The sequence below is a fragment of the Sphaerodactylus townsendi genome, linkage group LG17 (genome assembly GCF_021028975.2).
Source record: "Sphaerodactylus townsendi isolate TG3544 linkage group LG17, MPM_Stown_v2.3, whole genome shotgun sequence".
Taxonomy (NCBI): Eukaryota; Metazoa; Chordata; class Lepidosauria; order Squamata; family Sphaerodactylidae; genus Sphaerodactylus; species Sphaerodactylus townsendi.
The window spans coordinates 299,755-315,098 of NC_059441.1; the positions used below are offsets into that span (position 1 = coordinate 299,755).

The 15,344-nt window shown below is 50.5% G+C and overlaps 1 protein-coding gene across 2 annotated transcripts in view; it reads left to right on the forward strand.

Moving 5' to 3' along the window:
* Positions 1-1,188: 1,188 nt before the first annotated feature.
* Positions 1,189-15,344, forward strand: part of GRAMD2A (GRAM domain containing 2A) — a 62,732-nt gene continuing 48,576 nt past the window's right edge. The window contains exon 1 of one of the 2 annotated variants that reach the window (XM_048481960.1): positions 1,189-1,260. In XM_048481960.1, the coding sequence (XP_048337917.1) occupies positions 1,217-1,260 (44 nt within the window). In that variant the 5' untranslated portion in view covers positions 1,189-1,216. The remainder of the gene's footprint in view (positions 1,261-15,344) is intronic. The other variant, XM_048481962.1, reaches the window with a different exon arrangement.

Below are 15,344 nucleotides of genomic sequence, written 5' to 3' on the forward strand. Positions count from 1 at the left end.
AGGTGAGTGGCCATCACCACCTCCTGTGGCAGCATCTTCCAAACACCAATCACACGTTGCGTGAAGAAGTGTTTCCTTTTATTAGTCCTAATTCTTCCCCCCAGCATTTTCAATGAATGCCCCCTGGTTCTAGTATTGTGAGAAAGAGAGAAAAATTTCTCTCTGTCAACATTTTCTACCCCATGCATAATTTTGTAGACTTCAATCATATCCCCCCTCAGCCGCCTCCTCTCCTTGGAGTGTGCTGGAGTCTCCTTCTTTGGAGGCTTTTAAAGAGAGGCTGGATGGCCATCTGTCAGGAGTGCTTTGGTTGTGTGTTCCTGCATGGCAGGGGGTTGGACTTGATGACCCTTGGGGTCTCTTCCAACACTCTGATTCTATGGCGCGTGTGTGTATGTGTGGGGGGGAGATATGAGGAGGGACTGCCGGGCAAGAAATAGGAAGGCAGAGCTTACTTTTTGGCTCTGCTCCCACCAGGCGGCCCAAAACCCATTTGCAACCCCTGGGCAAGCTTTGCAGTTGGTGAGTTAGCAGTAACAAGAATGCAGCTCGACCTGTGCAGAGGAGTGAGTCTTGGCACCTCGGGAAGCGGCAGATCCCGACCTACACGCACGGGCTTGGGCTTGGGGGAAGGCTGACAACGGACAGGGCTTGCTTGGCCGCAAGAGAGGCCACGTGTCCTGTCTGTTCGGGTGCCGGTTCCCAATTCTGTTAACGGGGAGCAAGTCCCCTTGAAAACAGGGCAGCTCGCTTCTGCACGCCCACGTGGGAGGCTGACGATCACTGGATCACTTCTGCGTAAATATGCCCGAGCAGCAGCGTGGCCCTGACTTTCTGGGGAGTAGTAAACCTAAAGTAGGATTTAGGAGCGGGCACGCATGTCAGTTTCCACCGCCGCAGCCTTCTCTGCATCCTTATCGGGAAGCCACTCCTTCGGGCTCTCCGTGATGGATCGTTAAGCGCCCAGGAGCGTCTGCGAGCGGGTTTCCCTCTGGGTTGCGACGGGGGATACTCTCGGGGCGGACGCGGTCCCTTTAAGAGGCGTGGCCTCGGCTCCCCCCAGCCCCCGCCTTCCTCAGGAGCCGAGTCTGCACGGCCGCGGAGCAGCCAATGGGAGCGCGCGGACGGATAGTGTGCTAGGGAGGGGTCTGCCCTCGCCGCTAATAGGCTGCCGGGGGGGCGGGGCTTGCGCCGGGCGATCTGCTTGCTGCCGGGGATGACGGCTCCGCGGAGAGGGGACCGCGCGGGACCGCCGGGCAGGTATGCGGGTGACATCATCCCTGCGCAGGAGAACGTGGGAACGGGGCAGAGGCGCGACTGCGGGTCAGGGTCAAGGGCCGGGATGCTCCCAGGCTTGGGGGGAGGGAGAGGGGCGCTGGTGCCCCCCTCCTAGGGATTGGGGCGTGCAGCCTTTGTGTAGAGTAGACCCAGGGGGCGATGCTGGCTCTTCCTTGGCTTTGGATCTAATGAGGGCACGTGGTTTTGGGGTCCAGTCTCCTCCACCTGAGCGGTGGGGCAGAGGCGGGAAGCTTGGCTTGTGAAGTCCTTTGGGGTCAAGGGGTCAGCACTGAGATCTGGGAATCTCCTGGCGTCGCTGATGCCCCAGCTGTGGACGTTGCTTCTTGACTGTGGGGGTACAGCCGTCTGTTCTGGCGGAGGGGGGGGTGAGCTTAGGAACAGCTGCTTGACCCTGGGGCCAGTCAAAGGTCACAGTGGCCGCACATCTGTGTGCTGGGGAGAGGACTGGGTTTTCAGCCGGGTTGCCAAATGCTCAGGGAAGAGGGATCCCCAAACCCACCCCGGCCAGCTGCTTTGTCTTTTGCAAAGGCTCGGTGGCCCTGAAGCTTTTCAGGCACAGGAGCAAAACTTTTTATTGCTTACCGATCGTGCCTCGTAAAGGCACACCTGCCGGGCCTGGAACCCGTGGATGGCACACATTCCTGATGCCTCTAGTAGCGCAAGGGTGATTCTGCCTACTGGGTCGCCTCCCTCTTAGCTCTGTTGAGTTGTCAGCCCTAGTATAGTTTTTCTTTTCACTTTCCAGCTGCTGCAAAGCTCACCTTCTTGTCGACTGGTTGGGCAGGGCTGATTTTAGAACTTTTCCTGAACTGGCGTGCAGTTTGTAACATCTGTTTGCTTCAACTGTGCCCCCAGGAGAGACCCCCAATAGGTGGGGTGGCGGCGGCCAGAATTATCACCCCTTTTAAAATGCCTTCTCTTTCTCCACAGCTGTCCTGTAAGGCAGGATGGTTTTCTTTAAAAACAATCATGTGTTACTGATGGGGAATCTAAGGCCAAAAGATTCGCCCAGAGCTAGAAGAAGAAGAAGAGTTTGGATTTATATCCCCCCTTTCTCTCCTGTGGGAGACTCAAAGGGGCTTACAATCTCCTTGCCCTTCCCCCCTCACAACAAACACCCTGTGAGGTAGGTGGGGCCGAGAGAGCTCCGAGAAGCTGTGACTAGCCCAAGGTCACCCAGCTGGCGTGTGTGGGAGTGCACAGGCTAATCTGAATTCCCCAGATGAGCCTCCACAGCTCAGGCGGCAGAGCTGGGAATCAAACCCGGTTCCTCCAGATTAGATACACGAGCTCTTAACCCACTACGCCACTGCTGCTCCTGCACTTCTGGGGAATTCAGAAGAGGCCTCGAGGGTCATGTCATCCAATCCCTTGCACAATGGAGGAAATTCACAGCTACCTTCCCCTCTACTGCCTCAGTGACCCCTGCTCTATGCCCACAGGAGGCAGAAAAAACCTTTACGATCCCTGACCGGTTGGGCCTGGAGGAAAATTCTTTCCTGACCCCAAGCGACGAGTTGTAAGAAAGGTCCACGAGGACTGAAAACTGACCGATTCCTTCCTGCCTTCCCTCTCACAATCTGCCTAAATTCACAGAAAGTGGAAGGAAGCCACTACAAGGTACTTAATTTTTGTCAGAAGTGGCCGCAGGTCTACCTTTCCTCTTTGCTGGGAATTCCTTGAAGCAGAATGTCAGCAAGGCATTTAAATTGCTTTTGCCCATGACTGGGAGATCGTGACTTGCTCGGGGGCCACACAGTAGATTGAGGATTTGAATGGGAATTGCACGTCAGGAACATATGGGTATGAGATGCAGGTATGAGATGAACGTACTGGTTTTGCTAGAGGTGTCTGGCTTCCGTTGCATTGACCTCATTTGGAGAGACTGGGAAATATTGACGTGGTTTCCCGATGCTTGTGACCAATGGGTTTTCCTAGGACAGTGATGGTGAACCTTCTCAAGAGCGAGTGCCCAAATTGCAACCCAAAACCCACTTATTTATCGCAAAGTGCCAACCCGGCAATTTAACCTAATACTGAAGTTTTAGTTTAAAAAAAACGGTCGGCTCCAAGGCATGCGTTACTCAAGAGTAAGCTTGGTGGTAGACGGTGGCTTTGCTTTGAAGCAACCGTGCAATTCTTCCAATGGGTGAATCATGACCCTAGGAGAGTTTACTCAGAAGCAATCCCCATTGCCAGCAACCGGGGGTTTAACAGCACTTAACAGGGTTACCTACACTGCTCCCCTAAAACTAGGTCTTAGGTTTAATGCTAATAGTTGAGCCCAGCGGCCCAGGCCAGCCTAGATGTGGGGGGGGGGGACTCTTTGCACTTGCCCACAGAGAGGGCTCTGAGTGCACCCGTGCCAGAGGTTCGCCACCACTGTCCTAGGAAGCAAGAGAGCAGGCTTGCAGATGTGAGCCCAGAGACAGAAGCCCAGAGATCGAGGATTAGTGCCGCGCTGTCAAAACGCACACCTTTCAAATCCTTCAAATTGCATCATATGACTCTGTCTTGGCAGGGAGGGGTGGAACGGCATATCCGGAACCTGTGGGTTCCTTGACATGTCTCCATATACAATCCCGGCTTTGTTGGCGGTAGCAGCTAACGAGTTGCAGAACTAAACGGAGGGGAAGTTTTCCCCTGCTCCAGATTTGTTTATCGCTACCTCGGTGTTTTGATTCTTCCTGAGCCGAGCAGGGAGAGACGGCAGGCGTGCCGAGTTGCATTTTGCCACAGATGCTTTTCAGACTTTTCTGTGTTCACAGTTCTCAGGTGGGGGTTTTGTAAGCACTGTAGCTGGGGAGTTGGGCATCCTTTCTGAGTTTTGCATTTGGCACGTGGCGTTCTGCCCCATCTGCCGCTGGAATGTGGAGATTCTCAGTTGCCTCGTAAGAACATAAGAAAGAGCCTGCTGGATCAGACCAGAGTCCATCTAGTCCAGCACTCTGCTACTCGCAGTGGCCCACCAGGTGCCTTTGGGAGCTCACATGCAGGAGGTGAAAGCAATGGCCTTCCGCTGCTGCTGCTCCTGAGCACCTGGTCTGCTAAGGCATTTGACAGATCAAGAAGGATCAAGATTTGTAAGCACTGATTTGTAGCTGGGGAGTTGGGCATCCTTTCTGAGTTTTGCATTTGGCACGTGGCGTTCTGCCCCTTCTGCCGCTGGAATGTGGAGATTCTCAGTTGCCTCGTAAGAACATAAGAAAGAGCCTGCTGGATCAGACCAGAGTCCATCTAGTCCAGCACTCTGCTACTCGCAGTGGCCCACCAGGTGCCTTTGGGAGCTCTCATGCAGGATGTGAAAGCAATGGCCTTCTGCTGCTGCTGCTCCCGAGCACCTGGTCTGCTAAGGCATTTGACAGATCAAGAAAGATCAAGATTTGTAAGCACTGATTTGTAGCTGGGGAGTTGGGCATCCTTTCTGGGTTTTGCATTTGGCACGTGGCGTTCTGCCCCTTCTGCCGCTGGAATGTGGAGATTCTCAGTTGCCTCATAAGAACATAAGAAAGAGCCTGCTGGATCAGACCAGAGTCCATCTAGTCCAGCACTCTGCTACTCGCAGTGGCCCACCAGGTGCCTTTGGGAGCTCTCATGCAGGATGTGAAAGCAATGGCCTTCTGCTGCTGCTGCTCCCGAGCACATGGTCTGCTAAGGCATTTGACAGATCAAGAAAGATCAAGATTTGTAAGCACTGATTTGTAGCTGGGGAGTTGGGCATCCTTTCTGGGTTTTGCATTTGGCACGTGGCGTTCTGCCCCTTCTGCCGCTGGAATGTGGAGATTCTCAGTTGCCTCATAAGAACATAAGAAAGAGCCTGCTGGATCAGACCAGAGTCCATCTAGTCCAGCACTCTGCTACTCGCAGTGGCCCACCAGATGCCTTTGTGAGCTCACCTGCAGGATGTGAAAGCAAGGGCCTTCTGCTGCTGCTGCTGCTCCTGAGCACCTGGTCTGCTAAGGCATTTGCAATCTGAGATCAAGGAGGACCAAGATTGGTAGCCATAGATCGACTTCTCCTCCACAAATCTGTCCAAGCCTCTTTTAAAGCTATCCAGGTTAGTGGCCATCACCACCTCCTGTGGCAGCATATTCCAGTATTCCATATTCCTCCGTTCTCTTTCGGTTTGCTTTGCAGAAGAACTCAGCTCCTGAGACATTCTCCAATCAGCTCCCTTGTTGCACAGGCCTAGACTCTCTGCCCTGCAAATTGGGGAGGGATTGTTTGGATGAAAGTATTTGTGAGGCCTCTAACAGTCTTGGCATTCTTTGCGTCACTCTGTTACCCGCCTGCCTTTGCCAGTTAGGACAGAATGTCTGATTCCCCTCTCCCTCCTTTTTTTTTTTTTGCTACATTTGGGCCCGTTAATTACTTTTCCCCCCCCATGCTTGCCGAGCGGTTTCTTCTGAATGGAAACTGTGTGCTGTGTGACAGATGCTGGGGAATGAGAGAGGCAAGAGCATCACATAACCTTGAAGTTCAGGGAATGTTATGCAAGGGGAGGGGGGGGATTGTTTGGTTCTGCAAACAGGCTGCCTATCTCTAAACACCTTGCCGAGGCTTTTGGCTCGCCGTCATACGTAGCGCCTTCTTCAGTGGCCGAGTCAAGAAATGGCCTCCTCGTGAGTCAGGGGATGCTTGGTGCGGAACTGTTGCTTCGATGGGCAGCCTCTCCTCTGACCCTCTCCGAACAGGTCTTGGTTTTTTGATTGCACAGTTACGCCGAGATGATAAGAACCTCATCGCTACCCTGTTTCCCCGAATATAAGACATCCCCAAAAAATAAGACATAGTAGAGGTTTTGCTGAAGTGCGAAATATAAGGGATCCCCCGAAAGTAAGACATAGCAAAGTTTTTGTTTGGAAGTATGCCCGACGAACAGAACACAGAAAAATAAGACATCCCTTGAAAATAAGACGTAGCGCATCTTTGGGAGCAAAAATTAATATAAGACACTGTCTTATATTCGGGGAAACACGGTAGATACGCACAGATGGTTTGCTTATGATTCAAAGAAACTCCACAGCTGGCAAAAGTTAAAACTTGAGCAGTCTCTCAAACCGCAGGGGGCGTAATGGCCACCGTAGGTTAAGTGGGGTGGATGCAGTCAACTTTTATTAAGGTAAAAATGTGGGGGAAAGCCCCCCCATCCTTTAACCGTTCCGAAAGCTTTGCTGGGAATCTTGGGACCTGCGTGAACAGCAGTGGCGTAGCGGTTGAGAGCAGGTGCATTCTATTCTGGAGTACCGGGGTTGATTCCCCGCTCTGCCGCTTGAGCCGTGGAGGCGTATCTGGCGAACCAGATTAGCTTGTGCACTCCAACACACGCCAGCTGGGTGACCTTGGGCTAGTCACAGTTCTTCGGAGCTCTCTCAGCCCCACCCACCTCACAGGGTGTTTGTTGTGAGGGGGGAAGGGCAAGGGGATTGTCAGCCCCTTTGAGTCTCCTACAGGAGAGAAAGGGGGGATATAAATCCAAACTCTTCTTCTCTTCTCATCTACATGAGGTGTTGGCTGAGGTTAGGAGAGCGACTGGGAAAAAGTCACAGCCGGAAAAGGTGACTGGAGCCAACCTAACATTTTTGTCTTAAATGGACCTGGTTTCATTAAAATTCATGAGTTTTGGCCAAGTGCTTCCTATTGGCCACTATGTCTATGTATAGATCCTGTATTTATATCTGTCTGTATTGAGCTAGCTAAAAATACCACACAGATGGCTTGGTTGTTAATGCACAGAGGAGTTGTGCAGACTTCCGCAAGTCCACAGCTAGCCCTCAGGTGTGTGTCGAGCACGGCTGCCACAGATATGTATATTTTTTGGCACGACGCTTTTTGGCTTCCTTTTTTTTGCCATGATTAGTATCTGCTTTCCACTTTATGGCACTCTTAGGCAGGCTCCTTGTGTGGAATGGGTTTTAAAAAATTATAATTAAAAAGTAGTATGTGTAAGGATGCACGTGCGTGTGGTGCGTTCCGCGGCTGTCAACCAACAGTGCCCCGCTGTTCATTTTCAAAAATTTCCAGAAGTGAAATCGACCGGACTGGAAACTTTTGCCACGTGGTCCACTGCTAATTTCACTGCGGCAGCTAATGTTCCGTATACTTACAGCGAGGCCACTAGTGGCACGACGGAAACGAAGGGGAAGTCATTCCCGCCGCTCAGTGGGATGAATGAACTGTACACAACCTAGGAAACCAGGTGAACATCGTTCTTGCTTGGAGATATTTCCTGTATGGTGCAGGGCAGGAGATGACTTGCCAAAGGTGAGGTCTTTATTTCAGAACGATTGCTACACCCTGAGGCAGATTCATAGGGAAAAGCTTTAGAAAGAGAGAGCAGGCAGGGCTGGGGGGCAGGACGCAGAAGTGTACGGTGAAGCACCAGGGATGGAGGATAAGAAAAAAATGTGGTGAACTCTTGTGGCTAGTTGCCATGTTGTTTTTTAATTGTTACGCAGGGCATATTTTTATCCTGCCTCCCTTCCAGGGAACGCAGCATAGCGTACACAGATGTCCTCTCTCCATTTTATCGTCCCAACAACCTTGTGAGATAGGTTAGGCTGAGAAGAAACACCTGGCAGAGGCCTGCCGAGTATACTTGGCAAGCAGGCATTTGAACCTAGTTTTCCTCTGCCCTCCTAGTCCCTATTCTAACCACTGTACCACGCTGGCTGCCAGTTTGTTATCTACTCTGGGCTTGGTCCTCTAGCAATTTGGGAAAGACGGGGTAGTAGAGTGTCATTTTTTTGTCCCAAAGACTCGTAGTCTTAATTGCGGCGCATGAGGAGGAACTCGGTACGATCAGGGAGGTAGTTTCTGCCAGTCTGAACAGGCGTCGGCAAAAGCTTGACCTCACACGCTCTGCGTCTTTTTAAGCAGCTTTCTCCGAAACGGTGTGAATCATTTTTGAAACGGAATGCAGGTTGGGCAACGGAGCTGTGCCCGATGCAAGGAAATGAGGTCACTGGAGTTGGAGCAGGGCTACGTCCTGCATTGACGGCTGTAAACCCTCCAGATCTGGCAGGGGCCTTTTGTAGCTGGGGCAACTCTCCGTGTGGAGACCTGGCTAGGGTTTGACCAAGCTTCCCTGCATTATGCCTAGGAGAGGGTGATTTGGAGCCCCTGAGTAAGGGGCATTTTGGAAGAAGAAGAGTTTGGATTTATACCTCACCTTTCTCTCCTGTAAGGAGACTCAAGGTGGCTTACAAACTCCTCTCCCTTCCTCTCCCCGCAACAAACACCTTGTGAGGCAGGTGGGGCTGAGAGAGTTCAGAGAGAACTGAGACTAACCTAAGCAGTGGCGTAGGAGGTTAAGAGCTCATGTATCTAATTTGGAGGAACCGGGTTTGATTCCCAGTTCTGCCACCTGAGCTGTGGAGGCTTATCTGGGGAATTCAGATTAGCCTGTACACTCCCACACACGCCAGCTGGGTGACCTTAGGCTAGTCACAGCTTCTCGGAGCTCTCTCAGCCCCACCTACCTCACAGGGTGTTTGTTGTGAGGGGGGAAGGGCAAGGAGATTGTAAGCCCCTTTGAGTCTCCTGCAGGAGAGAAAGGGGGGATATAAATCCAAACTCCTCCTCCTCCTCCTCCTCCTCCTCCTCCTCCTCCTCCTCCTCCTCCTCCTCCTCCTTCTTCTTCTTCTTCTTCTTCTTCTTCTTCTTCTTCTTCTTCTTCTTCTTCTTCTTCTTCTTCTTCTTCTTCTTCTTCTTCTTCTTCTTCTTCTTCTTCCTCTGTCACCCAGCAGAAATGTGGAAGTGCGGAAACACATCTGGTTCACCAGATAAGCCTCTGCCACTCAGGTGGTGGAATGGGGGATCAAACCCGGTTCTCCAGATTAGAATCCACCTGCTCTTAACCAAGACTCCACACTGGCTCTCTTTTCTATGTGAATCCCCACCCCCCACCCCAAATCATCTGAGCGAAAAGGAGAAAACCATACTCAGTCATGTGTTAAATTGCTGCCGGTGTTCGTTATCCTGCTTTAGAAAATCATTATGTGTGAAGCCGTGCCGAGGGTGCTCCCAAGGTGTCTCTGCGATTTGTTCATCACCTCAAATCCCTTGGCTTGGGCGCTCCCACCCTTTTCCTCTCCCCCTTCCTCTTCGTCACTGAGCTGCAATCAAAGACTTCCCAGTTTAGGAAGTCTTAAGTTCATCTCCTGTTTGTGCCTTCGCCACCCTGCCTTTATTCCTTTGCCGGTTGTGGAGCTCTGCTGGGCCACTGGTGTTTATTTTGTACATTTGTATCCTGCCCATCGTCAGGGTTGCGCATATTATTCTCCACTCCTCCGTTTTACCCTCGTGACAAACCCATGAGGTGGGTTGGGCTGGGAGCAATGACTGGCCCCAGGTCACCCAGCGAGCTGCCACAGCAGGGTGAAGAAGAAGAAGAAGAGTTTGGATTTATATCCCCCCTTTCTCTCCTGCAGGAGACTCAAAGGGGCTTAGAATCTCCTTGCCCTTCCCCCCTCACAACAAACACCCTGTGAGGTAGGTGGGGCTGAGAGAGCTCCGAGAAGCTGTGACTAGCCCAAAGTCACCCAGCTGGCATGTGTGGGAGTGCACAGGCTAATCTGAATTCCCCAGATAAGCCTCCACAGCTCAGGTGGCAGAGCTGGGAATCAAACCCGGTTCCTCCAGATTAGATACACGAGCTCTTAACCTCCTACACCACTGCTGAAGATGCAAACCTTGGTTTTTTGGGGTCCTAAATTCAATATACTGACCACTGCAGCATGCTGGCTATGGTGTAGAGGTGTAGTGAGGGTGGCCAGTTCGAGAAGAGGAGAAGTTTGGATTTATACCCCACCTTCAGAGGTGGGATCCAGCAGGTTCTCACCAGTTCCTGAGAGGGGGTTACTAATTGGGTCTGCTTTTCCGTTAGAAATTCCATTAGGTCCAAAAAATCATAAAGTCCTGTTGTTTCCTATGTGGCTGGTTAACGAAGGTAGAAAACGGGATAATTCTCCCTGTTGTGCTGTTTTAAAAACAGGTTTTAGAAATATGGTAAAGTTCCTTGTTTAAGGAAAGTCTCCTTCTTTTGATTTCTAGAAACAAAATTAAGTATTTGAAAGTATAAAGTATTTGACAGGCAGTCAATTAGAGGAGAAGTAGTTGTATCTGTTGGCAGTAGACAATAGGACTTGCTATAATGAGTTTAAATTATGGACAGAAAGATGCCAGCTGGAAATTAGGAACTTTTTTTTACAGTAAGAGTTTTTTACAGTAACAGAGAAATTATTAATGCCCCGCCCCCAGAATGCCTGGCCATGCCCCTGTCGTGCCCCACCCAGCCCCATTGGCGCTACGCCACTGTTTGAATCCCACCACCATGGGAACCTGTTACAAAAATTTTTGGATCCCACCACTGCCCACCTTTCTTTCCTGTAAGGAAACTCAAGATGGCTTACAACCTCCTTTCCCTTCCTCTCCCCACAACAGACACCTTGGGAGGTAGGGTCCTGCCCCCTCCTGATGCCCCCCTGTATTATACTTTATACTGTCTCTGGCTTTGCTATTATATTTTATACCATCTTTGGCATTGCCGGTTCCCTCCCGGCCTTAGCATGGGATGCCGTCACTTTTTCTGATGCTGCTAGGGTGATGATTTTAGGGTTTTAAATGTTTAATCATTTGTATTGTTTTAATTTATATTTATTGTATATCGTCGTATTGTTTTTATTGATGCACACTGCCCAGAGCCCTTTTGGGATATGAAATATAATAATTAATATTATGGAATATGAAATATAATAAATAATAAAATTATAATGATAGGTGGGGCTGAAAGAGCTCTGGAGGGCTGTGACTTTCCCAGGGTCATTCAGCAGGCTTCATGTGTAGGAGCAGGGAAACAAATCCAGTTCATCAGTTAAGAGTCCCCTGCTCAAGTGGAGGAGCAGGGGATCAAACCCGGTTCTTTCGATTTGAGTCCCCCACTCTTAACCACTATGCCATGCTGGCTCTCAGTGTGCCGGCAGCCTCCTCGGTCATGAGGTCAACAGCTGTTTTCCCTCCGAACCGAGATTATCTTGTTTTCGAAAAAAGAGGGGAAATATCTGCTTTAGTCTAAGCCTCGGTATCCCTCTGCCGTGTTACGTAACTGCGTCACGTTTGGATTAGGGTGGTTTTTAGGGGCTGTGTTAAGTGTTCCAGGCTTGGGATATGCCTGTTCTTTAAAATGCTTCCGCTTATTCATCTTGACTGGCATTGTGGAGAAACTGGGGCAAAGAGAGATGCGGGATGCCCTTGATATATATCTGTTGGTTTGCATAAAAGGGAGTCTGCACAGTTCCAAACGGAAGGGCACAAGAAGGAAGTGGAATCGCAACTGTGCAGGCCCACACATGTGCATGCACATTACGTCACTGGCTGCAACCTGCGGCTCTCCCGATGGACATGCTGGCAGGGGCTGATGGGAATTGTAGTCCATGGACATCTGGAGAGCCACAGGTTGCAGACCTCTGCGTCTAAGCCAGGGGTCTTCAAACTATGGCCCTCCAGATGTTCATGGACTACAATTCCCATCAGCCCCTGCCAGCATGGCTAAGTGGCAAGGCTGATGGGAATTGTAGTTCATGAACATCTGGGGGGGGCATAGTTTGAAGACCCCTGGTCTAAGCCGAGAGTTGTGGGTCTCCATGAGGCAAGCAGGTATGTCCATTTGTGGGCGTGCAAAAAGTGGTGTTCTGGGGTAATAAAAGCACTGCATTGCAGGACAAAGTTCGCAGGGAAGCATCAGGTGGGAAGCTAAAAATATGCGCCGTGGGGGGAAGGATCCGCGTGAGCCCTGTACGGGGAAATCTAGTGCAGGTTGCATCGCGGTGGAGAACGAGGAAGGAAAAGATTCCGGGAAAAGAGGAATGAGACATGGTTCAAAAGTAGCACAGGCAAGGACAGTGTGGGAAACCCACGCGGCTTTCTTTGCTAAAAATGCAAGAGCTAAAAATGCTAATGAGACCAAGCAGAGATATTATTTTTTTTCTCAGGGCCTGTGCTGAGTAATGTCTTGTTCGAGTCATAGCTACTGTAGAGCGAGTTGAGTTGGAAATACCAAGATAACTTGCCGCGGGCCTTGGAAATGGCTTTGATAGTGTCTCTGCTGATTACCGTCATCCACAGCCCGAGACTTCTGCTTCGAAGCCCCTGGGGCCCGGAGATGATTGAGGTGAAACAGAGAAGAGTTTAGATTCATGTCCTACTTTTCTCAGTTGCCAGGTGGCTGACAAACTCCTTTTCCCTTCCTCTCCCCACAACAGACACCTTGTGAAGTGGGTGGGGCTCAGTGAGTTCTCAGAGAACTGTGACTAGCCCAAGGTCACCTGGCAGGCTTCATGTGGGGGAGCAGGGAATCAAACCAGGTTTCCCAGGTAATAGTCTGCCGTCGACGTGGGCGAGTGGGGAATCAAACCTGGTTCTCCATCTTAGAGTCCCCCACTCTTAACCACTACACTACACTGATGGTGTGAGACCAAAGTCCTGAACAATTACAGCTGTATAATTTTCTTTAGGAACACATGATGTGCTTTGGGGATATCACTGGTGTTCATGGGTGACTTTGAAAAGCATACTGAACTTGAAGAAGAAGGAGAAGGAGGAGAAGAAGAAGAAGAGGAGGAGGAGGAGGAGTTTGGATTTATATCCCCCCTTTCTCTCCTGCAGGAGACTCAAAGGGGCTGACAATCTCCTTGCCCTTCCCCCCTCACAACAAACACCCTGTGAGGTAGGTAGGGCTGAGAGAGCTCCGAGAAGCTGTGACTAGCCCAAGGTCACCCAGCTGGCGTGTGTGGGAGTGCACAGGCTAATCTGAATTCCCCAGATGAGCCTCCACAGCTCAGGCGGCAGAGCTGGGAATCAAACCCGGTTCCTCCAGATTAGATACACGAGCTCTTAACCTCCTACGCCACTGAGGTACAATTGCACACCTATCTTTCCCGATTTTCCCTTTGGGGTGCTGGGGGTTGCCCTGGAACATGGGAGAAGAGAGCTAAAAATACGTGGACAGCCAGTGTGATGTTGTGGTTAGAGTGTCAAGCTGGGACTAGGGGAGACTTTTGTTTTGGTTATTGTAGCCACAAAACACATGGTGTGTCTTTGGGTAAGTCAGTCTGCCTGTTGGCCAACTCTGCTGCACAGAGTCATTGCGAGAATAAAATGGAGAAAAGGACAACCACCTAGGCAGTCCTGTGCTAGATAATGGCAGAGGTAAACATGCCGTAAGATTGTAGCCTGCTAGGCGAAGTCTTGCCCTATTTGGCAGAAACCCCATCCTCTAACCCAGGGGTAGGGAACCTGCGGCTCTCCAGAGCTGTACCAGGGTCCATACATTCCTCATCAGCCTCTCGTCAGCATGGCCAATTACTGCCGCGGGTTGGTAGGGGCTGATGGGAATTGTAGTTCCTGAACATCTGGAGAGCTGCAGGTTCCCTACCCCTGCTCTAACCCATTCATTAGAGGAGCAGCAGTGGCGAAGTGGTTAAGAGCAGGTGCATTCTAATCTGGAGGAACCGGGTTTGATTCCCCGCTCTGCTGCCTGAGCTGTGGAGGCTTATCTGGGGAATTCAGATTAGCCTGTGCACTCCCACACATGCCAGCTGGGTGACCTTGGGCTAGTCACAGCTTCTTGGAGCTCTCTCAGCCCCACCTACCTCACAGGGTGTTTGTTGTGGGGGGGGGGGGGGAAGGGCAAGGAGATTGTAAGCCCCTTGGAGTCTCCTACAGGAAAGAAAGGGGGGATATAAATCCAAACTCTTCTTCTTCTTCTATCCGTAAAGAACTAGCGTGGTGAAGTGGTTAAAGTATCAGACTTGGATCTAGAAGACCTGGATTTGAATGCCCACTCTCCCACAGAAGTCTTGACATAACCTACATCTGCAGCGTTTGGGGCTCTTTAGTTTGGAGAGGAGACATCTGAGGAGGAATATGATGGAAGTCTATAAAATTATGCATGGGGTAGAAAATGTTGACAGAGAGAAATTTTTCTCTCTTTCTCACAATACTAGAACCAGGGGGCATTCATTGAAAATGCTGGGGGGAAGAATTAGGACTAATAAAAGGAAACACTTCTTCACACAACATGTGATTGGTGTTTGGAATATGCTGCCGCAGGAGGTGGTGATGGCCACTAACCTGGATAGCTTTAAAAGGGGCTTGGACAGATTTATGGAGGAGAAGTCGATCTATGGCTACCAATCTTGGTCCTCCTTGATCTCAGATTGCAAATGCCTTAGCAGACCAGGTGCTCAGGAGCAGCAGCAGCAGCAGAAGGCCCTTGCTTTCACATCCTGCAGGTGAGCTCCCAAAGGCACCTGGTGGGCCACTGCGAGTAGCAGAGTGCTGGACTAGATGGACTCTGGTCTGATCCAGCAGGCTAGTTCTTATGTTCTTACCTCGCAAGATTGTTGTGAGGATGACATGTAGGAGTGGAGAACAAGGTGAGCTGTTTTAGGTCTCCGTTGGCTAGAAAGGCAAGATGTTAACAAAGTAAATAAGTGTTGTTATCGTATGTTCCAGTGAATACATTTTGATGGCCTTGGATGTGAACTATTCTTCAACCAGTTTTGGCCAAGCGGAGCTGCCTCAAACAGGCCCAGTGACAGCTCCCGGAAAATGCTGCCAGGCTCCCTGCAATATTTATATAGCCAGACTGATGAGACTTGGGGTAGCAACCTGGCATCAGGTCTCTCTGGCCTCTGGCTTCCTGCCCAGGAAGAGAGAATGAACCTTCTGTGTCCCGTGGACTCTACCTAAAAGCCATCACGAGTGAGTGCCGTCCTCTGTAACCTTTTCCAAAAAATACAAGGAACTAGGAAGGGATCCAACAAAATTAATAGGCCCTGAGTTTTAAGCCGGAGAAAAGAAGCAATTTATTATAAATGTTTTTCCCCGGTGGTTTATCCTGTCTGACTACTGGCATAAAATACTGCGGCAGACGATAGCTTGAAAGGGTTTTTTATATGTCGATTCCTTCGTGTGAGACCCATCAGGGATGGCTGGCTGAAATAGCCTGGGATGGAGAGAGGAGGTGGCGTGATACTTGGACT